Source organism: Callionymus lyra, chromosome 15 (assembly GCF_982586985.1).
Source record: "Callionymus lyra chromosome 15, fCalLyr1.hap1.1, whole genome shotgun sequence".
Classification (NCBI taxonomy): domain Eukaryota; kingdom Metazoa; phylum Chordata; class Actinopteri; order Syngnathiformes; family Callionymidae; genus Callionymus; species Callionymus lyra.
The window spans coordinates 17,363,090-17,388,384 of record NC_141832.1 but is presented as its reverse complement, the minus strand read 5'-3'; the positions used below and the strand labels follow the sequence as shown (position 1 = coordinate 17,388,384).

Genomic DNA, 25,295 nt, shown 5'->3' with positions numbered 1-25,295 from the left:
TTTGGGACAATAGTACTGGTCGTTATACTACGTGTCCACTAGATGGGGGTGTGTAGTTGATCAAGGCAGTCAAATTATCTTTACGTTAGAAAGAGAAGAAAAAAAAGAAACGCTTCATAAATCATTAAAGAAACGAAAAATATCCACATAAAAGGCGTTTTTCAGCGCACGGTATTGTTTTTCAAAATACGTGCCGTTATTACGACGATGCAGGGGAAAATACAAACTCAACACGTAAGATTAGCCATTAAGTTATCACCACCTGGGTCGTCCGGTGCGGGCGGCGCCCTCGGGTTACTCATCGGGTCCGCACTCAATCGGGATCAGCGCGCGTATAGAAACGAGCGCACTCGCTCCAAAGCGTGGTGACGTCACCCCCTTTGTTGTCAAATCAGCGTGCACGCTGGGCGGGCTTTGTGAAGCAGGAGTTGAGCGCTAGCAGCGGCTAACAGGAGAAAGAAGGCTAACTTATCGTGATAGTGGAAGTGGAACTGTCACTACGGCGTCGGGAATAGTCGCTCGGCGGACTTTTCGAGTCCGACTCCATGTCCACATGAACCGTTTTTTGTTGTCCCCCCCTCACTGACTTTCCTCCCCCCACGACGACGACCGTGGTTTCCTTCTGATGCTCGGCAACAATTTTTGGAGACTACAGCGGTTGTTGTCCCATTTCCAAACGGAAACCATTTCTGGACAGCTAGCTTAGCCAAGTGTTTCACCCCAGGAGACTTTTTTTTTCTTCCTTCTTTCATTGTCGCCACCACAAGGAAAAAAAAAATCCAAAGCGAATGTTTTGACTGTCATGAGTCCGGCCGGGTGCTCCCATGTGAACGCTTATAAGGTGGATAACTGGAAACAAAACCTCCGAGTCATTTACCAATGCTTTGTTTGGAGTGGCACTGCTGAGACCCGGAGACGCAAGGTAAATAAAACAAACCCCCCCCTCTCACCGACCCCCCACACACCAAGAGAGATTTTTGATAACAAAAGTGAAGCAACTGCTAACGTAAATGATGACAGATGCTGCAACACTGTAGTCAATTTGTTGAAAATCCAAAAATAAATCCATCAGCTGGAATTTACCATCCTCCATTTATCCCTGAGAATAACTCAAGTCAAGGGGATATTCAACGTAACATCCGGCCCTTCAAGTAGGTATGTGTGTAAAATTGGGAAGATTAATCGATTTTATATATAAAGATATCGATCCCGGCGATATGAGTATCGGTTTCCTGTGATGAGTATTAAGAAAGTATGGATTATTACACCGGTAATACTAAGTAAAACATTTGAGGTGTTTACCTTTTTTGTTAAAACCTACTTTCGAAATACCATTACTCGCTCTAATATTTTACCTTTTTTATAAAAAGGTAAGGTAAGGTAAGGTAAAACTTTATTGATCCCTCAGGAGGTCTCCTTCGGGAAATACAGCAATTTTTCATAAAAAATAAATCAAAATAAAATAAGAACAAGAACATAAAGAGAAAGAACAAGATGACACAATCTAAGTCTAAACTTAGGTTGTCACCATCTAATCATTTCAATGAATTAACCCTAAATTAGAACATTTGTCTCTCAGAATAAACATAGGAAAAACAAAATTGTTTATCCCGGATTGAGAAAAAAAACACGCCATTCGTTGTTTCAATGTACAGTATTGAAAACGTCAAGCAAGGTTATGGTGTATTGCGGTCATTTCGTGTAATTCCAGAAGTTGGAATTCATGAAAAATGTCAGTAATCATGACTGTTCCGGTGCCAAAAATCAGTTTGTAAATCTATCAATTTTGAATAGATTTTCCAGACTTATAGATGCATTTATATATCTTTTTTTTTTTACAGGAATACCAATGAACACTTTACTCGCCTTAAACACTATTCTACTTCATAAGCGTAGAAAGGGTGAGAGGGCGAACAAGGGTGAAATGCGATTATTGACCTCTGCCGATGTTGAGGCAAATACACACATACCTACTTTAAGGAATTTGGTCTGGCCCGCGGCTTAGGATGTGCGGAAAAAAAAACAACCCAGATATTCATATACCACAAGTTTTTCAATGAATAAGGGCCCAACATACTACTATAGTAAATACCAATATACCAGTATATTTTCCTTGATACTTGATACTTCTGACCGCTCAATGTGTACTCGTGTATACTGGTCCAGTTGCTTTGGCCAAGAGTCTACTAGTGTATCCAGGTACTGATGGTGCCGAAACAATCTGGTATTGTTGTTGTGCTTGTTGTTACCGAAAATGTTTGGTTCTTGTGAGAGAACGCTAGCCTACACTATGAACATTTGATGGCGATAGAAGAAAACTGACACAACAATAGTTTTTTCTGTCATCCTTACGAGGTCATCACTTACCGCGGCAGCTTGATCCGTTAATAACAAAGTTGTTTTCAAAAATAACAGTCGATAAGACGAGACGTTCCAGTTGAGATGACGCAACAAGGAGCCCTGAACGCAACGTAAAGTTGACAAAGAAGAAACAAGTTTTAATGATGATTGAACTGAAGAATATGTAGCAATACACAAAATATCTAAACAAAGAAAAACACTTCTATACGTCACTGCCAAATGATTTCTGACATTGTGTATCTATTTTTCCATCTGTTTGCCTAACATTCAACAGGAAATAGTAGTAGAGGGGTCGACCTACCCACGAGCTGGACATCCTTCCGAAAAAATTGTCCCTCAGGAACTTATCGTGGAATAGCACTAATTCGTGCACTCTCTGTTCTTGTTTACTCAAAGGGGTTTTGCTGCTTTCGCTTCAGATCATCAGTCAAATGTTGTGTCTATAGCTACCAATGTGTCACTTGTGTGTGTGTGTCATACATTTGTTTTTATTTCGTTGTGATAAAATAGGTGCTTCAGGGTGATGCAGGATGGACAGATCTGGTGAGTTGACGACAATCCTCTCCTCATCTCTTATGACATGCTGTGAATAATTTTCAAGAAATAACCCCCGGTCGGCTTCTTCTTCTTCTTTACTCGCTTCTCGTTCGTCCCGACATTGGCCCTTCTTTTTTCCTTCTTTTCAATATATTGGGTTCACTGATGAACAGTCCGTAAGTGTTTTTTCCAAATCAGACGTTGCAATCTGTGGTGTCAGTTGATGGTCATATGAGTCCAAATATGATCCTTCATTGATCCTCCTGAGATAAATCCTGAAAGTGACCCGGCAAGAGCACAGGGTTGAAATATCCCGGTTGTGGAAAAGCTTGTGCAATTGAGATATTTAGGGATTAAAGTACTTTTTTTTAAACTTTCCGGAAAAAAAATGACTGCAAATTGTAGTTGCATTTCACTACTCCCCAAGTTTTATTTCTTAAAAATCTAAATTTTGAGTTAGTCGTTATATAAATAAATGATCCGTATCTGCATCACAGATCAGAGCACAAATTTTGAGACAAACATTCTACATTATCGTATCATTAAAGAATGCACCACGAACAGCTTTATGCCACTTATAGTTTATTAAGATAGTATTAAATGCATATTTAGTTTAATTCCACCATTATTATCAACAGATAAACGTACCTTGCTTGTTTAGCAATGTTGTGTTAACTGTCCTGGGCCCTTTTTTTTTAAGGTATATTAAGTTAAAGACAATTGAAAATGAGGTCGATTAATGTGGCGTTTAAAATTCTCGCCATGTTCAGCCCTTGTTCAATTCCTCGAAACAATCCCTTATAAAAATCGTCAATGTCTTCTTAACACTGCAGATGCTCCGATATGCATCGTCTTTGCTATCTGGACCCGCATACTTGCCCCCCCCCCACCCCCAAATGTATTATAAGATATGCCTTGAGAGAACCGATTCGTCACGTTCATTCAAGATCTGGTATCAGTTGAATGAGGCTCTTAGGGTTTGTGAGGTTCTGAACTTTCTCATGTATTTACATTTAAATATGTATTGGATTTTACTGATCGACTATTACTGTGATTGTCCAAAAGGTTCCTGTAACTAAATTTTAACTCGCACTACAAGGACATTGAAGGGGGGTCTGTTATTCTAGAGGGAGTTGTAGTCGCGAGAGGAAAGAAGGGGTGGTACAACTTTACAGCTTTGAAGAAGACGCCGTCGCTTTGATTAAGGGGGCAGGAGTCGTGATTAGAGAGACGTCTGAAGTTCGACTCCTTTTTAGTTTTTGATCAGATCCCGTGGAAAAGAAATGGTCGTGGTAGTAAAAAATATATAATTGGGTGGGAAAAAGAAGTGACTCATATTGCCACTCCCTCTCGTCTTTCTTTCAACATTGAGAAGCCTTTTCGCTTGAGCCCATCCCAGAACGTGGCGTGCTCCTCACATCAAGGGTTCCCATCGCATCATCGGCGCCCTCGCTGATCAGTATTCATTTACAGCACTTTGATCCGGTCCGCCCGAGCCTCTTCATGAATCCTTAACTCGCTACTCCTCCACGCTAGCGCCGAAACATCCTCTTTTTCTTCTTTTAATCTTAATTTAAAAAACTATTTACCGTCATATTTTACATTTTTATGATTCGTCAAGACGTCCAAGTGAATAGCAAAGCAATTGTTTTTTTTTTCTGAGACGAAAAATTGTATTAAAGAAATTTCAGGGGTTGATTTGTTTTAAGACCCATATAAGTTTTTAATCTTGATAATGCACCCTGCCTCCCGTGCGCGTCCTCTCGACGTACGCCTCCAACTGCCACTTAGACAATACTTAGAGGGTATGGTGATGTCAGACTTTGGTTTCTGGCAGTCATCCAGACCTCCTTACTTCCAAGTCGGCGCATTCTGTCACTCCCCGAGACTTGTTCTGATGTGGCTTTTTTGTCTCCTGGTCGGGGACTCGGGACAAAAGCAATAACACTCGTCTGGTCCTTCAGATCCACTTTGAGCTTTATATATTTATCTGACGGGGAAATGTGGTGCTGTGTATTAATTGGTAGATTTGCCAGATATGAGATTCAGAAACCAGTGTATTATTATTATTATCTCCTCTGTATGATCTTCAAGGCCACTTGGATTCTTTATGGGAAGACTTCTTACACCCATTAATATGCTGTACTGATGAAATATTTGTCTGTACAATATAGCAGTAAAGCTAAGATCAAGGGTGTCAAACTCTAAAGTAGGAACGTCCTTTATGACCCTTGGTAGCAGGCCGATAAAATTGACCAAAAACCTTACCAAATTTGCCAAAGATTTTACCAAATTGACCAAAGATTTTACCAAATTTACCAATGTTTCTTAAGCATTATTTAATTGCTTTGCTTTAACCTCAGTAAACAGATACTGTTATTGGAAGTCTCTGTATGATTGTTTATGTATAATCTTTGTTTCTTATCTTAGCCTAAACACTGGCTTTTTAACTGTCCGGCGAGCCACATTAACTTGACTTGACCAGGGCCTTGAGTTGGACAATGTATTCTAGAGTATCTGTCCCTTATTGTTTTGTCCTGTTAAAAACCACTATCAAACTAGAACTAGGAAAATGACAATGGTAGAAAACTGGAACTCCTATGTTTGTCTCGGTGTTATCTTGACCTTTAAAGTATATATTTTATTGAGTATTGTTTTGATTGTTTAAGCGCTTTGTGACCCTGGTCTGGAAAAGCTCTATATAAATACAAATTACTTACTTACTTGCATCAACAAGAGTATTCATCGGTTATACTGTGAACATCATAGTCAAATGACGTCCATGTTTGCTACGGTTCAACTATGTATTGACCTTTGTTTAGATGTCAAGATGCATATTCTTATCAGTAGGGCTTTTAATATTTTCACTACAAGAAAAATGCTGAAAAAACATGTAACAATTTACAAAACCACAAATATTTATGTTAAAAACAGTTGGTTTCAGAATGAGTATCGTATACCGGATACAACATTTTAGTATTGATACCTTTTTGAGTTTCAATACTTTCAACAGCCCTACTAATGATGCAAAAATATTTGTCGCACATGATTTTATTTCATTTTGACAAAGGTCGCCGTTACACAGTCATTCCGTTGATGCTTGATGTTGGGTTTCATAGGGACAGCCATTCTTTGTCGTCACCATCTGGCTAATGACCTGTCGGTGGCTCTCTCTGGGTATGTCGAGCCTTCTGCCAACGGACATCAATCTCCTAGTTTGACACTTTGTCGTTGGCCATTGATACAGCGGAACTCCAAAGGGAAATTATTTCAGAATGGAAACCCATACGTCCCTTCGTTTCTGGGGAATACAGACTGTCCCTGATGATAAAAAAAAAGCATCCTCGCAATTAAAGTGCCATGTGATTTAAAGCGAAAGCCAACCTGTAATGTCAAGGCTTTTTACTTAAGAAAAATGCTTAGGCCTTAATGAGCTCAGTCACATATCCAGACTAAAATGTCTGTGGCGCGGCCCTGCAGGCAGGGTTTAACAAATTGCTTGGCAGACTTGGGCTCAGAGGGAGAAAAAAACCAAAAGACTGTTTAAATGAACGAACGTCTATGTGAAGATTCTTATTAATATTTCTCTTTTTAATGGTAGTATTGGATGAATATTGCGGAAAAACAATTCATGTTTATTTTCTGGACATGCATATCTGTAGGTAATTTATAATTATACATATAATAAATTGTTCCTAAAGAAATTACTATAGTAGAAAGTGAGTGAAATTTTAATAATACAGAGACCATTTAGGGTCATCACGGATACAAATTTTGCCGTAGTTTTTTTCTTTCCATTTACTTAAATTTTTAAAAATAATACTAGCTGAAACCATGCCATAGTAGAAGAAGTTCAAATATATGGATACAATTAGAAATTTGAAAACCAAAAACTTGAAAACAAAAAGAGAAGACAATACGTTCAAGCAGATTTTGGCCCGTACAATTGCGACGGAACCTTAAGTTATAGATCCTTAACTAAAATGTATTAAATATAGTCTAAACTTCTTCTAAATTGGACCCGTATCAATTTCAAGGGGGGTCTTTCTCCCCCTCTCTCCACGCCCTTAGCATAAACAAAAGGAACTGTAATGAAACGAAAATACATATGGTTTAAATGAGATTTACATACATTTTTTAGGTGTTTTTTTATGCTGCCCCCTTTTCGCCCCACTTAAAATTAAAAAATGTAGAGTAAATTTTAGAAATATTTACTTTGAATCTAATCCGTTTAGTTTGAATTCCATCAACAATGGAGGTTTATGGATTGCCCTCCACCCTTAAACCTTTGCAAACAAAATCCAAGCAATTTCTTCAAGCTTTTTAAGAGTCTCTAAAATGTTATGATCAAGTATAAACACACACAGATAGACAGATACAGCTACCTATATATATACGTATATATATATATATATATTCTCTCTTCCAAGGCAGCTCTTTGCATGAATCTGTTCAGAAAGCAGAACTCTACATTGCAGTATGTAAACCATCTGCCCACCACTGAGCTTTCTTTTGCTCTGTGCAACCAGAGCTTCACCCACATAATTTTATTCTCCACCTCTCCAAAGGTTGGCAGACGGGAAAGTAATGTAATAGGGTCGACGGTGAAAAAAACAATATCTTCTTATTTGAATCGCACACTCGTACATCATCGGGCCAAAACCGTCGGAGAGAAAAAAGGTGTATCGTGCCGCGTCATGTCGAATGAACGAAAACCGACAACCTGTCTTGCCAGCCCCCACTCCGAGCCATCCGAGACACCTCCTGATCAATAACATATCTAATGGAACAATAATAGCCGTTGTCGAAGGAGAGACACCGGACTGCTGACTGAACAGATCCTTGTGTCGGAGACGGCAGGAATGGTTGAGTGGTTATAAATACATCTAAAAGACGAGGCTGTTGATGCGGCAGAGGTGTGGTTGTTGATGGATTTTCCTACTTTCAATTCGGGTATTATGGAAGCAAATATGACGTGTGTAACTTTTGTACTCCATGAGACGTAGGTTTAATATTGACACAGCTAAAAACATCGACTGGTTCTTCAGAGATGTTTCGCTAATACCCCCTGGTGACGCTGGTACCTTCCGACTCCCACATTCCACCAAAATTCTGTCCACTGGTCTGTTTCTGCCTTACATTTTTTTGCATTGGACTGTCTTATCAGTCCTTCCTTCCACCCACTCATGCCTGGTTTCATACCATGTCCACCCACTCCCACAGATGAGCAATTCTGGATCCCATTAGAAAGCGATACCCTAGTGAGATGGAATGTGTCTGCCTTCATCATCCCGTTAAATGTATGTTTTTTTCCAATCGTAGATGCATTAAAATACAATACAATACACTTTTATTCATCCCTTGGGGAGGAGGATTCAGATATTGACGCGAGCGACGCTGCTATTGTATTCTTTTGTAGCCGGGCTCTGCAATCGCCAGAGACGGTTTGACTTTAGGAATGCACAATTTATCAGCAAAATGCTAAATAATTTAGCGACTTCATGAACGTTGCACAAGAGATGAGTATCGCACTGATTCATAACCCAGTTTCTTTTAAAACGTACATCAGTGAAAATAGAACGTCTTGCCATCATGATTTGTTACATGCTGTCAGCTGTGTCATCACACGTGTTCATGTCCTCTTTTTAAACACACTTGATCATGTACTCTACATACCTATTGTTCTTGACCGGTCCCCGGTTTATTGCTTTATATTTTAATACACTGTGTAAAATAAAATAACACGTTTTCTTCTTCCTTTTTTTTGTAATCCGCTATTAACGGTTAGAAAATACCAGTGATTACTGAGGACAAGAGGATACAGTGGAGTACAGCAGCTTTTAGAGCTGATGTTTGGGAATATTTTGGTTTCAAAACAAATGAAAGCAGTTACGACTTCGTCAAGAGTCATGTGGTCTGTAAATTCTGCAACACCAGAGTACTCGACAATACTACAAATGTATCCGTGTTCTAATTTTGTAGCATTAGTATTGTTGGAGCTGCTATATTTTTGGTTGGCCAACGCTTCACATATATCATTATTCCTACAGTGTCACAATCTATTGCGTTATATCGTATATTTAGCCCTGTATCATAATGCGTATCGTATAGTGAGATTGTTGCCAATTTAATGCCTACTGATATTTGTTTTTGTTCTGTATTTATTTAAAGATATTTAAAATCAATGTATAACCTGTTAATGGTCCACGTTTCATTAATTATTTTAAATTAAATTGATGATTTAAAATAAAATCCCCTTTTTGATTTGTATTGAAATACAATATATATCCTTGTAAATAAATCAATATAGTATATCATTACATTGTCATGGCCGTATTAAACCTTTTAGTACAGTTGAGCTTTTGTACCGTTTTATTCTTGCTTGGCCTTCAACAACCATATATAATATGGCCCTTTAGGACTTTTTTCCCTCGTATAGAACTAATTTATTGTGACATAAATATAGCTGTTTAACTTTTAACAGAGCACTTCTCTTTTTCCCCCCTGACCAGTTCTTTCTTTTTTTTTGAGAGAGAGGTGTAATTAATGCTGCCGGACATGAATTGTTTAATTGGACACGATGAACGAGGCCAGCAGGTCACCTGTAGAGATCACCTGAGCATCTCTGTGGTACTTTGAATTCAGGCTGTTGCAGCCAGGTGGCCAGATGGACGCCACTTTTCACTGCGAGCAATATGAGACGCTGTTGGACATTTTCCCCCCAAAAAAACACACCTGAGTGGACAATGAGGGAAATCTGTCTGCCAATATTTGGAAAGCTTCGTCTTGCAAATCTTAATAAAAATGAGGGGAGAAAATGTCTCTTCAAAGCACGACAATGCAGGGTTATTGAGTTTGTGCTCGGAGGCACTGTGTGTAGGTGTGTGTTTTTGGCAGTTTTTAATATTTAGTTTCACTTCCTGTTGCTGAACTGAATCGCTGTATCTGTGTATTTGTTCGTCACTTGACCTCTGCCTCCTGTCTTTGTGTCTGTAACCGCTCAAGGTGGAAGTCTCGGTTTGCAGTCTGCCTCACCAAAGATAAAGATTTCAATCGTACGATTTTGTTCAGGTCTTCTGTTGGTGCTGTCCACGTTTGATCAATCCACTTTAAAGCAACAAATTGTAAAATCTGCCCGACATTTACTTAATGCAAGTTTGTGGGTGTCCCTGTGACCCCCCCAATGTACTTTACTGCAGTAGGTCAGTCTGTTTGTGGTTGGTTTATTAAAGGTATAGTTCCCCCAAAATTACAATTTCACTCACTTTCTACTAGAGTAATTTCTTTCCAAACGATTCCGAAGTCATAACAAAAGGGAGGTATTCGGGTCTTTTTTAGTGTCTTTTTGGACAAAGAAAACTGAGCCCAGTTCACAAACCATGTACAGTTTAGAAAATGCTAGCGATTGCTGAGGATGAGAGGATACAGTGAACTCCAGCAGCTTTTAAAACTTAATATTTGGAGAAATTTTGGTTTCAAAACAAATGAAAACAGTTACGACTCCGTAAAGAGTCATGTGGTCTGTAAATTCTGCAACATCAGAGTCAAGTACTCGACAATACTACAAATATATCCTTGTACGAATTTTGTAGCACTAGTATTTTTGGAGCTGCTATATTTTTTGGTTGGCTAATGCTACACATACTAACATACATTTCTGCCGGTAACTCTATAAAGAAACAAATGACTATGTCTTAATAGAAAATGGGTTAAGTTTTAATTTTGGGGGAAATATCACGATAACTACTGAGAGAGTTTTTGAAATATATTGGGAATAAACAATAATTCAAGAGCCTTTATATAGTTTTGTTACAACGGTAAATGATGACGTTTTTTGGCATTGCAGAACACTATAGGTGCCAAAAACGTTTAAATAGATATATAATATGTTACGTAATGGGGCTAATTGGGGCTTTAAAATGCATAATGCAGCATCTATATGATAAAGTCAGTAACTGATGGCCAATCAATCCTCTATTCTATTCATTTGTTTAGAAATGTGATACATTTAAGGGTACCGTGGGTTGTTTTTTTTATTAGTTTGTATTAAATCAATAGACAAATGGTTATGGTCGGGTATGGTTTGCAGTTGGTCTATGCAGCAGATTTATTCTCATGAAATTCTATGACCCCGTTCTCTAAGATGGAATTGATGATGTATTTTCAAGGGATTGTAAATGTCGAAGTGCTTAAATATTGTCTAGTACAACCCCTTTTGTTATTGGACTGAGTATCGAAAAGGTCGTTTTTCAAACAAACCACATTCTAATAATGTGTCGGCGAGTTGATGCACATCACGTCTAACTTGTTCTGTCACGGAAAAATTGCCTTTTCTTGCCTTTTTTTTTTTTTTTTCAACCCTCACTTCCATGTCCCGACACCTCCAATCAAACTCTTGTCTCTCTTTTGTGTCTTTTCTCTCCAGGCCAAGTCGTGCATCTGTCACATGTGTGGTGCCCACCTCAACCGACTCCATTCCTGCCTGTACTGCGTCTTTTTCGGCTGCTTTACCAAGAAACACATCCACGACCACGCGAAAAACAAAAGACACAATCTCGGTAAGACATCAGTTTGAGAGATTTTCTTTGATACTTATGTTTGATGTGAAGGGTTTTGACCCAATGTTTTTTTTACTTCCTTGTACCTCAGCCCACTGTGAAATCCCTCCCATAGATCCAGTCATCAGACATTCACATGCACCGACACACTGCCGGCTCAGCTATAATCGGAGAGGAATTACAGCTTTACTTTCTGCAACTTTCCCCTCTAAGCAGACTTTGAGCTTAACCCCCTCGATAACTGCTTCACGTCGATGTTCCGCGGGGAGTCCCGTCGTCACAGATTTAATAACGAAATGTGTTTTTTTTAAAGTCACTATCTGGCTGGATTTGCTGGCAAACTCTGGATATTTATTTTCAAGTTAGAGTTAATTCAAGATTAAAGTAAACACCATCATCTATTTAGGGATATTTTGATTTATTGAATTGTTTTAGCCACTAACAGAAAGCTAGAGCTGACCTCTTAAACCAAGCATCCTCGGATGATGTTTAAATCCACACGTATCACCTTCAAATCCAACCCATTGTTTAATATAACATAAGAACCAAAGATTATGATTGTCAATAGTTTTAAAGACACTTGCAAAAATGGTAAATCTAATTTTTTGAGAAAAAGGAATTTGATGAGAATTTCATACTTTTTGGTCAGAGAAAATGTAGTAAATATTTGTTTGGCTATTTTGGCCCCTTGTGTGATTGAGTTCGACGCTGCTTATTTGTGAGTTATAACACTGATATTACAATGTTGGGGGAAAACTCTGAGCACTGCTGCCAAATTCTGCATGTTGGTTTGTTTCCAAAACGAGGCTTTCGTTTGGTCTTTTTTCGTGATCGTTTTATAGCTACTTGTCAAGTACAAGGGGCGCACATCAAAAAGGTTGCTAGTTCGCTTCCAGGCCAAGCCAACTTGTGACCTTTGTATGTTGCGTGGGTATACTCCGGGTTCTCCGGTTTCCTCCCACAGTCCATAAACATAGAGAGGTTGATTGAGAACTTGGGTAAATTGTCCGTAGGTATTAGTGTGTGTGAATGGTTGTCTGTCTTTGTGTGCCCTGCGACAGACTGGCGTCCTGTCCAGGGTGTCCCCTGCCTCTCACCCTATGAAACTGGGATAGTCTCCCCGCGACCCCCACAAGGGATAAAGCGGTAGAACATGAATGAATGTCAAGTACAAAAAGTCCTTTCGATACTTGAGCCATTATGGAAATAATTGCAACCACCGTCCGCGACACACTCTTAGAAAGCCATTAAAAAAGTCTAAATGTTACGTAGTGCTGCGTTTTTGTTATTATCCTACATTTAAAACCGTTAAATTAAACAAGTCGGGAACAAGCAGCACAGTTGGACGGAACCGTTTGTTTACACACCTGCGACTCTAGAGCCGGACCACGGTGTTAATTAGCTCCGGCACTTCCCACCCGCGGCTCCCTGACATCGACGCTCTGTTCTTCCACACCTTTAATCAAATGACTGCCAAAACTCCCGAGGCTGAGCATCCACTCGCATCTCAATGGTCGTATCTCACGCCGTCGGCTTTTATTTTCCCCAAGAAAATTGCTATATTTTCTGTTGGGTAGCTCGGTAATTCACAGCCATATAGCACAAAAACATAAACTCATCCTTGAAGGCTTAAAATAGGTTGTCAAGGCAACAGAGCCGTGCCATTGTTGCCTAGGAGTTTGAAAAACAGGTTTTTATTTTAGTTGGAAAAAAAAAAGTTCCAGGGAGCAGCAATATTATTCTGATGAAATGAGAAGTTAAATGATGTTTGTTTCTCTTTCTCTCCTTCTTGCAGCAATAGATCTATTATACGGTGGAATATATTGTTTTGTTTGTCAAGACTACATTTACGACAAAGACATGGAGCAGATCGCCAAAGAAGAACAGAGGAAAGCTTGGAAATTACAAGGTATTATTGCTTTTTTCTTCGTTTTTTTTTTGTTTTTAATGAGAATAAGGTGCTCACTCTGGCTCTCTGTGTCCACAGGCATAGGTGAGAAATACACAACTTGGGAGCCGACCAAGAGGGAGCTAGAATTATTACGACACAATCCAAAGCGAAGGAAAATCACTACAAACTGTACAATTGGTACGATATTTTTGTCTGGATGCGTTTCTGCTTGAAGGTTTTTTTTTCAGTTACAATGATAATAAAAGTCTTTATTATTATCACCTTTAACTTCTCAGCTTTTGCTTTTCATATATAAAATTCTAAATCATTTATAATCGATTTTAATTAAATATTTAGTTTTCATCTAAAAGCCTCGCACTCGCTTTCATCGTCCTGTTTCCTTCTTTTCCAGGTTTACGAGGGTTAATAAATCTGGGCAACACATGTTTCATGAACTGCATCGTCCAGGCCCTCACACACACACCGCTGCTCCGGGACTTCTTTCTCTCCGACCGGCACAAGTGTGAGATGCAATCCAACTCCTGTCTGGTGTGTGAGATGTCGCAGCTCTTTCAGGAGGTACGATGTGTGCGAACCTGCGTCAGCGCCAGGTTGTGTTTGTGGGTTGTGCAGATCATTGCGTTGTAAAAGAATACAACAGATAGAACGGCGGCAACATCGACTTTCTCTGTAGTTTTTCTATTGTCTTTCAAGTCCACACTCCCCCAAAAGTGATGATCAAGGATGGTAAACGCGTACCAACACAACATTTCTATCGATCGACTCGTCAATAACTGGCCCTCCTTCGGCAGGAAGTGTGAAAGAGGTCACCTCTTTAATCTTGAAATGCTAATTCGAGGCAGACCTTCAGATAAAAACGGCAAAAATAACGTTAAATGCACAGAAAATACAACACTTGGTTTCTCTGCAACCAAACGTTGCCCCCGTTGAGTTTGTGTTTTTACTAATTTTCGCTAGTTTACAGTTTGAAATTTTGATTCAACTCTACCAAAGGGAGCGTTACGTGTCCCAGAGTGGTCGACCACGTGACAAGTATCTGTTAGTGAAGGTGAAAACGGGAGAAGAAAAACATGTTGTTTTTGTTTTTACCAAAGTTGCTCTGAGTGCTACCTTTTATACACTCCCCACGCAACTCTGGATGCCGACAATGGTTCCGCCTACCGAGTAGTTTTTTTTTTTTAAATGATGTCGCAACAATAATAAATATCAACCAAACTGATTCTTATTTACAAAATGTATAAATAATGAATGATGTACTATAATATTCATGAACATGTGTGGTCCACCACAGTAGCGTCTTGACGTGTGAAGAGTAAGAGGCTAAAGAAAATCTGTTGCTAAATAATTTAGTTAATACAATACATTGCCCATGGAAATGAGCAACATCAGGAGGCGCGTCGCAATGTCACCAAATCGATAATAAATGTAACCTCCTTGTACACGCACACAGAACCGTTTAACACAAAAAAAATGGCAACCGCGCCCAGCAAGCTGCGCCGCACAGCTCACAGATAGACGGAGACGTAAACGACAACGAGACATAGAAGTACAAATTGACTACTTTACAGAACGTGACACTGATTGGTCAAAGCATTTAAGAAATGCTTGATTTATAAAATAAAAAAATGACAAATTATCGTACATGTTTTCAATATGCATATCGCACGTGTCAACATCGCGATATTATTTCGATATAAATGTAGCCCTAACATATATGTACCAAAACACACACAGGCTGGTTCTATCTAATGGTTTGGAAGCTTCAGACGTGTTTCTTTGCTTGTATTCCACAAGTGAAAATAAGCTTTTTATTGGATCAAAACTGCCACTAAGTTGCAGCAGAAATGAGTCACCTGAAGGTTCAAGGTACTGCAGAGAAAACACAAGTGATTGAGTGGATTTATCAGTTTAATCAGCTTCTAAACGTTGTCGATGATGTATCGACGCCTACGTCGTCTCGCACACTCTCACCTCCCATCTATAAATACACGACACGAGCGAGGCAGCACTGGTTCAAGCCGCATATACGGCCATTTATAATAAACCAGGAAATTAGCAGTTTAGAAGAAAACTCCTAAGTGGATACAAAGCGATTTGCAACATTGTCGTAGAAATCAATCCTTCATGAGCAACAGCAGGAGAATCGACCTCCTATGTTTGACTTTTCTCTCGTCTCTCCCGTCAGTTCTACTCGGGCCACCGTTCGCCCCACATTCCCTTCCGGCTGCTGCACCTGGTTTGGACTCATGCGCGTCACCTGGCGGGATACGAGCAGCAGGACGCTCACGAGTTCCTCATCGCGGCCTTGGACGTTCTTCACAGACACTGCAAAGGAGACACCATCAGTGAGTGTCTCTTTCCAATGTTGTCCTCAACCAATGTTTGAAACTTTGCTCTACAAATGTTTCAGTATGTGGAGAACATACAACATTTTTGTGGCTACTTCTATATCTAGCAACTAGAACGGATGACTTTTGTCGTATGTTCCATAGTATAGTCCTTTTATTGTTGTTTCGTTCTTGTCACAGAACATCCACAAACATAGTTACTTTATAGACGTTGTTCATTAAAAAGATGTCAACCTTCTGTTTGAAAAAACAAATATCTCAATTTGCTCTTTAGGGTCCTTTTTTGTGGGTCGCCAAAACCTTCCTATCATGGGAAAAAGATTGAAATTCTTTTTGTTGAATTAACGAGTTTGATAATTACAATAGTTGTATTGCCTTTTCTTAATATATTTGTTAATATTATATGGTATAAATATAAATATTGAATATTAACATACAAATTAATATCTTTAATTAACAGAAGTTAATGTTTTATATATATATATATATATATATATATATTATGTAAGTTTTTTAATTAATGTAAATATGATAATCTCTTTATTATATAATGTTAATTCTTTGTCCACAAATAATTCTTAACAATAATAACTCTAATAAGTCTTTCAAAAGTTTTGTTTATGTTCACAATTCCATCTTTTGTAAATGCATTAATTTTATATATTTTTTAAATGAAATGCAATTTAACATTAGTGGATAGCTGTATCTTTAGACAACTATTTCGAACCCAAAAAAACCCCACAAGGCTAATAAAAAAGAAATAATGTTAAAGTTAGTTAATAGTGTATAAAGCAATCCACTCTGGTATTCTGTGTCAGCAGTTTTTTGTTTTTTTTTGGAAAAATAATCAGGATAATTGACATCCAAAAAGGTGTTTATACAATAGTTAACTTAAAAACTGGACTCTTAATAAGTCGCAATAGCAAAAATGAACATTAATCAACTTTTGATTTTGAGCCAAACATCCGGCTTGATTTGTGTGTCTGACACATACACGGTTCGAAGAATTAAGGATGTTGATGGTTGTTTAACACAAGCTTCCCGGGGCTTTCCAATCGATTCACAACTGGAGTTCTACTTGGATGGAAACACAGAGTGAGAATTGCACCGGGGGGGACCGTCAGGCGAGCCAATGGGAGGACGTCGATGGCTGCTCGCTAGTGATGGGATGTCAGTAAATCCCAGCTATGATTGAGCGCTAAAGATCCCGGTCTTGTGGCGCTAAAGAGATTTTGTACGTCAGGGAGGTTGTAAAGTGAGAGGCCTGGTCCTTCAGGCACGGTCGACGCCGTCCTCACCGTTTCTCACTTCCCTCCGCAGGAGACGACAACGGGAAGAAGGCAAACAACCCCAACCACTGCAACTGCATTATCGACCAAATCTTCACGGGGGGTCTGCAATCGGACGTGACTTGCCAAGTCTGCCAGTAAGAGCCTCGAGAATCCAGAGTCGATAACGTGATGTTCGGCTGCGTCTTGATTCGTTTGTATTTATATAGATTTATTTTCTAGTGATTTCTGTTCATCACTGCAGTTTATAATTAACCCTGAACTCGCCTGTAGCGACAACCTTTAGTCGCCTGGCGTCTCTATTCTTTCTTTGTCCGTACATTATTTCCATCGTAGTTTGTTGAAGAATCCAGAAAACAATGATGTTCCCCCACTAAATGATCTAGAAAAGCAAAAACTAATGCATTTATTATCAGTTTAAATATGTTTTGAGGTTTTCCTTCAGTTACATTTGTTGTGGGTTAAAGGGGGAGGTTGTCTAGACGCCGCCCCCCATCCTCCCAAGAGCTGTCCTGCCACATTAGCTGTAGCTGCGATCAACCTCAAGGAGTACAGGAAAGGTACAGCAACGTAATGTACTCTGCTACATCGCTCTGAGAGTAAGAACCAGGATTTTAAAGTTGATCCTGAAAGAAACTGGCAGCCAGTGAAGAGATTTAAGGATTGGAGAAATGTGAGTTCTTCTACTAGAGCGGGTAAAAGCTGGAAAAACGCTCTACAAATATAAATTACTTACTTACATCAGGGTTGAAAATCTGCTTAGATTTATTTATATATATATATATATATATATATATAAATATTATAAACTGTATTTATTTAGAAAATTGCATTTTTATTCGACAACTAGTTGCAATTATTGTAATAAGTTAAAAAAAAGTCCAATTATTTTACTTTATATTGTTTAAAAATCTATAAATGTCATTTTTACTCCTTATTTTTATTTGAATATTGTGCATTAACAAAGAGAAGAAAGTCTGTGATGAAAACCAATTCCCCCTAAATTTTCTTTTTTTAAATTAATAGTCGTATCATTTATTTGGGAGTCAAACAACTTCAGGGGCCACATTAAAATTGCGAGGGGCCATCAAGCCAAAAGAAAAGCAGGATAAAGCAAATTGAGTTTTAATATAATGACAAATAAATGTAACAAAGAACAAAATATGGGGAAGTTATGCTGTAAAATGTATCATTTAATTTGGTGCATACTTTATGTACTTTAAAGTATATACAGTAAGTAGTAAAACATTTTCAATATGAATACTCCGGACAAAAACGTTTTTTATTATTTTTATAATTAAATTTATGAGATTCTCAAAAATGTTAAACTTAAAAAAAAAGGCTCTTTTTGTATTTAATTCAAGCCTCTTTTTCTCTCTTTTTACTGTTTATTTTCTTTCAAAAACAGCTGAATGTAGCCCCCTGTGGTCGTTGCGGGTATGACAGCAACATGACTCATCTGATCAACGCAGATGAGTCTCTCCCACAAGATGCAGCATATATTGAACATAAGATGTGTTTTACTGAACCACAATCTCCATTTTTGTCTCCTCTATAATGTCATTTTTTACCACAGGTTCAAAACTGAGGAGGGTTGATCTTATGGTCCGTCAATGAGTCATAAATAAAGTCTCGTGTTCATATCTGCAGTGGTGTCTCCACGACGATAGATCCTTTCTGGGACATCAGCCTGGACCTGCCGGGCTCGTCGACGCCCTTCTGGCCGCTCAGTCCAGGGGGGGACGGCGGCACGGTGAACGGGGAGAGTCACCTGACGGGGTCCACGACGCTCACCGACTGTCTACGCAGGTATGTCGGTCACATGGTCGCAACACGTTCGCCTCAATGTGTCGGAACATCTTGATCACCTGGTCCGAGCAGGAAGTGACCTCATGCGTCTCCTCGCGTTCGTCTTCTTCCTCCCCCTCTCTCTCTCTCTCCGCTCACCTCCTCTCGTTTCACTGCAGCTCTTCACACACCCCTATATTCTGCAGATATTGTCTTAAAGGTACAGAACTGGTTGCAGCTGTTGCCATGGCGATGGAGGCACGATTCACATCTGAAAAAACAGCCCTGATGGCGTCTTTTTTTTCTTTTTTTTTACCCTAACCTCCTTTCTGTGCTTTTAATTTCCGCAGGTTCACGCGGCCCGAACATCTAGGAAGCAGTGCCAAAATCAAGTGTGGCGGTTGCCATAGTTACCAGGAGTCCACCAAACAGCTGACAATGAAGAAGCTCCCCATCGTAGCATGTTTCCATCTCAAAGTGAGTCTCTTTTTTCCGTCCCAGGCCCCGGGACGAGAGGGCTCTGACCCGATGAATATTCACCGGTTCGTAACGAGGCCCAGGTTGGCGCAGACAAAACCCACTTCTCGACCGTGTTTTAAGACCGTCCTGGCCACGGTTTATGAATTATTGAATCCCATAAATATTTAACCCCCCCCCCCTCCCGTCACAGCAGGAGACAACATGACGGTCTTGTGAGTAGTACATCAAAACTGCATCACGTCATCATCGCGATTTTATCCTCCGTGCTGTTCCGTATAGTTGACATCACTTCTATTTAAGTCGTTTATTTGCCGTAGAAAGCAGTTATTTTTACTTGATGTATCAACAAGAAAATCATACACAGAACAGATTTTGCATCTTAAATATGCAGGAAAAAATTGAATTTGTTGGAATTTTTTGATAGATTCTGAAAAAAAAATGTTATTAAGAATATTTATTTTACCACAATGTTTCAAAATGGACTTAACCTGATTATATTAGTTATTCTATTACAATATTCTTTTAATAAATAAATTCACATTTTAAAAAAATATTTATTTTAGATAGTAAATGTATAAGCAAAACATTTGGATATCCCTTATTAATAGAGGTGTGTATTGGCAGCAATCAGGTGATACGATATGTGTCAGGATATACTGTAATACTGCAGTAACAAGGATATATTTTTAGTTTTGTCGAGTACTTGACTCTCGTGTTGCAGAATTTACAGACCACATGACTCTTGACGAAGTCGTAACTGCTTTCATTTGTTTTGAAACCAAATTATGTTCAGCTTTAAGACTGCTGATGTCGACTGTATCCTCTCGTCCTCAGTCGTCTCGCCAGGGTGTCAACCCATAAATTAACATGACCTTTAGTATTTTCCTGTTAATTGTGTACTAAAATTGGAAGAAGAAAACAGTATCGTGGAAAAGAATATAACCCCTACTTATTAATGCATTTAAATTATTATTTTATTTAAGATATAATCATGAACCGTGATATTAGATACCAGGATGCATCGTGACCCTGGTCTAGAAAGGTGCTATATAAATAGAGATTATTATTATTATCTAGAAAAGAAAGACGGACCAGAAACAAGAACGATACAACACAAAAATGTTCAGTTTCAAAGCAAAGACCTGGTTGTCGTACATGTTTTACCGTTTCACTCTGACCTCACGAGGGCCACAAGTGGCCCCCACAGCACTGCACTGATTAATCGGAGATTAAATCGATAAATTGTTCAACCACGTGGCGACGATCTTTCACGAAGCGTTATCTGGTTATAAAAATGTTGATAGACGGCATAAGTCTTTCTGAGCTTGTGCGTCGCTGTTGATCTTGACTCCGCCTCCTCCGGCGCCGAGGCTCCTCCCCTACGACGTCCCAGGACTCTCCTGGTCACTCCAGCTGTCTCTTCCATGTTTAATTCACGCTAACAACACGGTCCATTAACCCTGTGTAGAAGAAAACTACCTAAGACGTCACTGGAGGATTTCTACCTTAAATAATGTCTATATTGATGTGTTCATGTGTAACCCCCCCCCCCACCCTCTCTCTCCTCCTCTTCCTCCCCCCTCAATCCCTCCGAATCTCTTTGGTTATTCCCCTCCCCCTCACCTTTTATCTCCATGTGTCTCCAGCGGTTCGAGCACTCGGCCAAACTGAGGCGGAAGATCACGACGTACGTCTCCTTCCCCCTAGAGTTGGACATGACCCCCTTCATGGCTTCCAGGTGAGACCCCCCAAAAACCCCCCGAAACCATGATCATAATATAAAACTGGACATAAAAAGCGTCATCCTGGACTCGTTCACACATTTGTGGATGTCGCCGATGTCGTCTTCTCCGGTGTTTCCATTCATTGTTTTAGCTTAATTAGCTATGAATTGGTGTCAGTGGAGCAGCAGTCGAGCCCCACCCTCCTTTATCACCCATTCATCTGTTCGTGGAGGAGCGAAAAAACAACGCAACGCTGCCCCCTAGCGACGCTGTAACGAGTTGCTTCCTGTCCCCGCAGTAAAGAGAGCAGGATGAACGGGCAGTACCAGCAGACGGTGGACGTGTTGAACAACGACAACAAGTACGTTTCTTATTGACGTGTTTTGTTGCTACTGGACGAGGGGCTTTTGGTTGTCACTAGAATGTTATGTTATACCAACGTTTTATATTTCGTTAAAAGGCTACAAATTAAAAAAAAAGATATATAGAATTTAACATTTATTTTTGAATTATTGGAATTGGTAAATTCAACTACGTAGGAAGGAAGTAAAACACATTTTTAAATTTAATTGGTGAATAAAAACAAATTTTACTTTTCAGTATATTCATTATTTAGTTCACTTATTCAATTTTAATAGAGGTGTGTTTTGGCAAGAATCAGGGGATACGATAGATGTCACCATATATTACAATACTGTAGTAACAAGGGTAACAATAACAAAGTAACAATGTGTAATATTGTCGAGTACTTGACTCTTGTGTTGCAGAATTTTAAGGACCACATGACTCTTGATGAAGTTGTAACTGCTTTGATTTGTTTTCAAACCAAAATATGTCCAAAAATCAGCCTTAAAAGCAACTGGAGTCGACTGTATCCTCTCGTCCTCAGTCGTGGCCAGGATCTCGCACCCAAAAATGAACATGACGTGAATATTTGCCTGTTAATTGTCTATTAAAAATAGAAGAAAAAGAGTTTATACAGTAAAGTGGAAAATTAAATCACAATGTAGCGCTACATGGATATTGATTAACGCAAATTGTTTTATTTATTAGGTAATTGTTATTTTGTTATTAGGAATACAACATACCAATTTTGTGGCTATTTTGCTGGGCATAAATTCAGCTAAGTGCAGCTCAAGCGAGAAGGAAGTTACATCTGCTACCTTCAAGTGTTTCCCTTTTTCTTAAAATGTTCTGATCTTGAGTACACGTCAACGTAAAGTTGAACAATCAAGTTTGCTCAAAGGCACGTGTGCAGACTCGCATCTGTCTGAATCAGAGGAGCTCAAAAATGTCGATCCTTAAAAATCAACATGGAATCAAGCCTTGATTTTTGAATAAAACTGATGATTGAGAGACTTCAGCTCTTTGACTGGAGCCACTGTTGCAATCAGTTTGTCAGTTTTCAGGCTTTACTTGAAGCTTCTTTCTATTTCATTTACAACAGAGTAAACAATTGTGTTTATTCTTTTCATCAAGAAGTTCTCTCGGCTTGTCCACGAGAAGAAACACGTTTTCTGCATGAACATCTTTGTCAAAATAAGTGTTTTATTTTCAGTTATGATATTTTCAACATGACAAAACGGCTAAAATGATCAAGTCAGGAAGTTTAACCAGAGATTTTCATGGTCCAAAATCCAATTCACAATACTGTATCAATATTAAACAGATCTGTTTTGATTTATTGTATTTATTTTTACAACGTTTTTTAAATCATGTATTTTTTCCAGTTCAGTTTATGTTTTAAAAAAAATATGTATGAAATAAAATAATTGACTTTAATTCACAATTAACAATGAATCCTGCGGGATCTCAGCGATGACTGAGGACGAGAGGATACAGTTGACTCCAGCAGCTTTTAAAGCCGATCTTTATATTTCATATTATCTGAAAATTGTTTATAAAATAAAACGATTAAATATTTTAGTTGCAGCTATTTACAGCATTTGTTTATTTGTTTTGATATAATTTAACGTCCAGCCGCTAGATGGCAGCAGCTATCACATCCTGCGCAACTAAAGGAACATTGAAATCCTGGCAATGACTCAGGACGAGAGGATACAGTCGACTCCAGCAGCTTTCAAATCTGATGTTTGGACATATTATGGTTTCAAAACAAATGAAAGCAGTTACGACTTTGTCAAGAGTCATGTGGTCTGTAAATTTTGCAACACCAGAGTCAAGTACTCGACGATACCACAAATATATCCCATTATATCGTATTGTATCGCGACAGAATGACCACGATTCATTCATTGGTTCATAAAATAAAATGAAGGCTCTTGTTGGGGCCACTTTACCGCCCAGTTCTTCAGCTTTTATGGCAATTAATGCAATCACCCAAGAGTTGGTAAAATGACTCGCACGAACTGACTCCACTCGTCCGTCCAGATACGCCTTGTTCGCCGTGGTCAACCATCAGGGCACGTTAGAGAGCGGTCACTACACCAGCTTCATCCGCCAGCACAAAGACCAGTGGTTCAAGTGTGACGACGCCATCATCACCAAGGCCAGCATTAAGGATGTACTTGACAGCGAAGGGTAAGAAAAACCCGTCGACTCTTGTCTCGTTACGACAACTGAACCTTTTTTTCTCTTCTCTTCAAGGTATCTCTTATTCTACCATAAACAATTCCTGGAGTACGAGTAGACCCGAGGACAGTTTGAAACACACAAACCTACCTGAGAAAAAAACAACAAGTCTTTGTGTGAGACACACAGACGCACATACACACACACACACACGTGTGTGTGAAATCATGCAACGATTGGACAAGAGAAGAAGAAGCACTGAGCCGCTCGTCGGCATCTACTTGATAAAACTGATCCAGGGAGGACGACGGAAGGGAAACTTTATCAGTACCTTAAAGGAAGACGCATGCTGTCTACAGCTCCCCCTATTGCACGGATGGAGAATAGACGCGACATTAATTGGGCACGTCACAGTATTTTCGTTCCCCCGTCCACTCTTAATTCTCCGCCATGGTGCTCTCTTCCCCTCCTGAGACCAGCGACCCAAAGCAAAAAAAAAAGAAAAAAAGATGTGTTATCAGGAAACCGCTGAAGGTATTGCTCACTTATCATTTGTGAAATTTTGTCTTTTTGTGAAGAAGATGCTGCCTTTGCCAGTGGCGTTGCCACGGAAACAGATTTGGACCCTCGTGTTTTATCATTTACTGTGTTGATTGTTTTATGTTCCAGCAGAGGGCAGAAGAGATCTATTTTTTTAAGCACCTGATTTTTTTTATTTTTTTTTTTGTTTACTGATTATTTGCGTCTTTTTTTTAAAAAAAAACTAAAAATATATATATATATTATCAGTGAAGTCATTCGTCCCTCACTGTCCTGGAACTGTCTTGTGGAAGTGTTGGTTTAAGTGATGGTGCTGATTAAATGGACTCGTCTCGGATGTGGAACGTTTTGGTTTCGATCAAAGACGGTTAATTCGGTGCAAAAAAAAAAAAACACCTGGTCGACCCCTGCATGTAACTTTAATCACTTTTTTTTTTAATATGCAAACACTCGCCCCGGAGAAAACACCTAAGACTCTGATCGTTCACATACCTTGGCACCGCAGGAGGGGGTTATTGTCTTCGCCATGGCAACCGCCAGGGTGTCGTGCGGGGGCCTCCGCAGTGCAGTAAACTCGTCGCTCGGATCCGACCACTGTCCGTCGCTGAGACGCGAAGCTCTGGATCTGTCACTATGGAACATTGATTTGGGGGGGGGGGGTTGCTGGAAAGCCACGGTGGGGGAATTCAGGGACGCAGCTGACATGAGGAAGCGAAAAGCCTCATATTGTGTTTCAGCAATTAAACTCCGAACACAACTGGAATGTCTTTGTATTGTCTTTTCTCTCCATGACTTGTCTTGGATGAAAATATTAGTCAGGAAAGTGTATTTTTGATTTTTTTTTTTTTTTTGTTGTTATTAATCAGAAATTATAAATTAGACTTTTAAGTTAAAGTAATTCCTTCAAATTTCGCCGACAGGAAGTGCAGATTTATTTAATCCTGACAAACGTTCGGCGCAGGTTTTCTTGTGGTACAACACTGACCTCTATAGGCAGACTCGAGTAGTACATCAAAATGATTCTTAGGCGAACTTTGCGTTTAAATGAATTTAAAATAGCTACTTATTTTATTGTATGTTTTATTTGTTTTCTTTGTAATAGCGAAGAAATGGAAAAAAAAATAGTGTTGAAAAAAAGCGCCAAAAAGAAACATTCAACAATAGCATGGGAAAGTATTTTTTGTAAGTGTATGTTGGACTTAAAACATACAATAGCTGGGTTACAA

General features: G+C 39.1%; 1 protein-coding gene across 3 annotated transcripts; it reads left to right on the top strand.

Moving 5' to 3' along the window:
- Positions 1-384: 384 nt before the first annotated feature.
- LOC148065155 (ubiquitin carboxyl-terminal hydrolase 22-like) lies at positions 385-24,516 on the top strand. 3 transcript variants are annotated; one of them, XM_087808940.1, is made up of 14 exons: positions 387-922; positions 2,872-2,904; positions 11,324-11,456; positions 13,252-13,365; positions 13,444-13,545; positions 13,760-13,926; positions 15,554-15,713; positions 17,037-17,142; positions 18,656-18,814; positions 19,144-19,270; positions 20,920-21,011; positions 21,296-21,358; positions 23,389-23,538; positions 23,605-24,516. In XM_087808940.1, exons 1-14 carry the CDS (start codon positions 803-805, stop codon positions 23,645-23,647), a joined length of 1,569 nt encoding a protein of 522 aa, XP_087665066.1. In that variant the 5' UTR covers positions 387-802; the 3' UTR covers positions 23,648-24,516. The 3 variants fall into 3 exon arrangements, with proteins under 3 accessions (XP_087665065.1, XP_087665066.1, XP_087665067.1); XM_087808941.1 differs by lacking the exon at positions 2,872-2,904 and having other exon boundaries at positions 388-922; XM_087808939.1 differs by lacking the exon at positions 2,872-2,904 and having other exon boundaries at positions 385-922; positions 13,252-13,545.
- The last annotated feature ends 779 nt before the right edge of the window (positions 24,517-25,295 follow it).

Excerpts from the sequence above, each read along its gene's own strand:
- LOC148065155 (XM_087808939.1), top strand. The coding sequence starts at position 803 with ATGAGTCCGGCCGGGTGCTCCCATGTGAACGCTTATAAGGTGGATAAC. Across the intron at positions 923-11,323 it reads CTGAGACCCGGAGACGCAAG|GCCAAGTCGTGCATCTGTCA; the intron begins GTAAATAAAACA and ends TTTTCTCTCCAG. Across the intron at positions 21,012-21,295 it reads ACCCCCTTCATGGCTTCCAG|TAAAGAGAGCAGGATGAACG; the intron begins GTGAGACCCCCC and ends CTGTCCCCGCAG.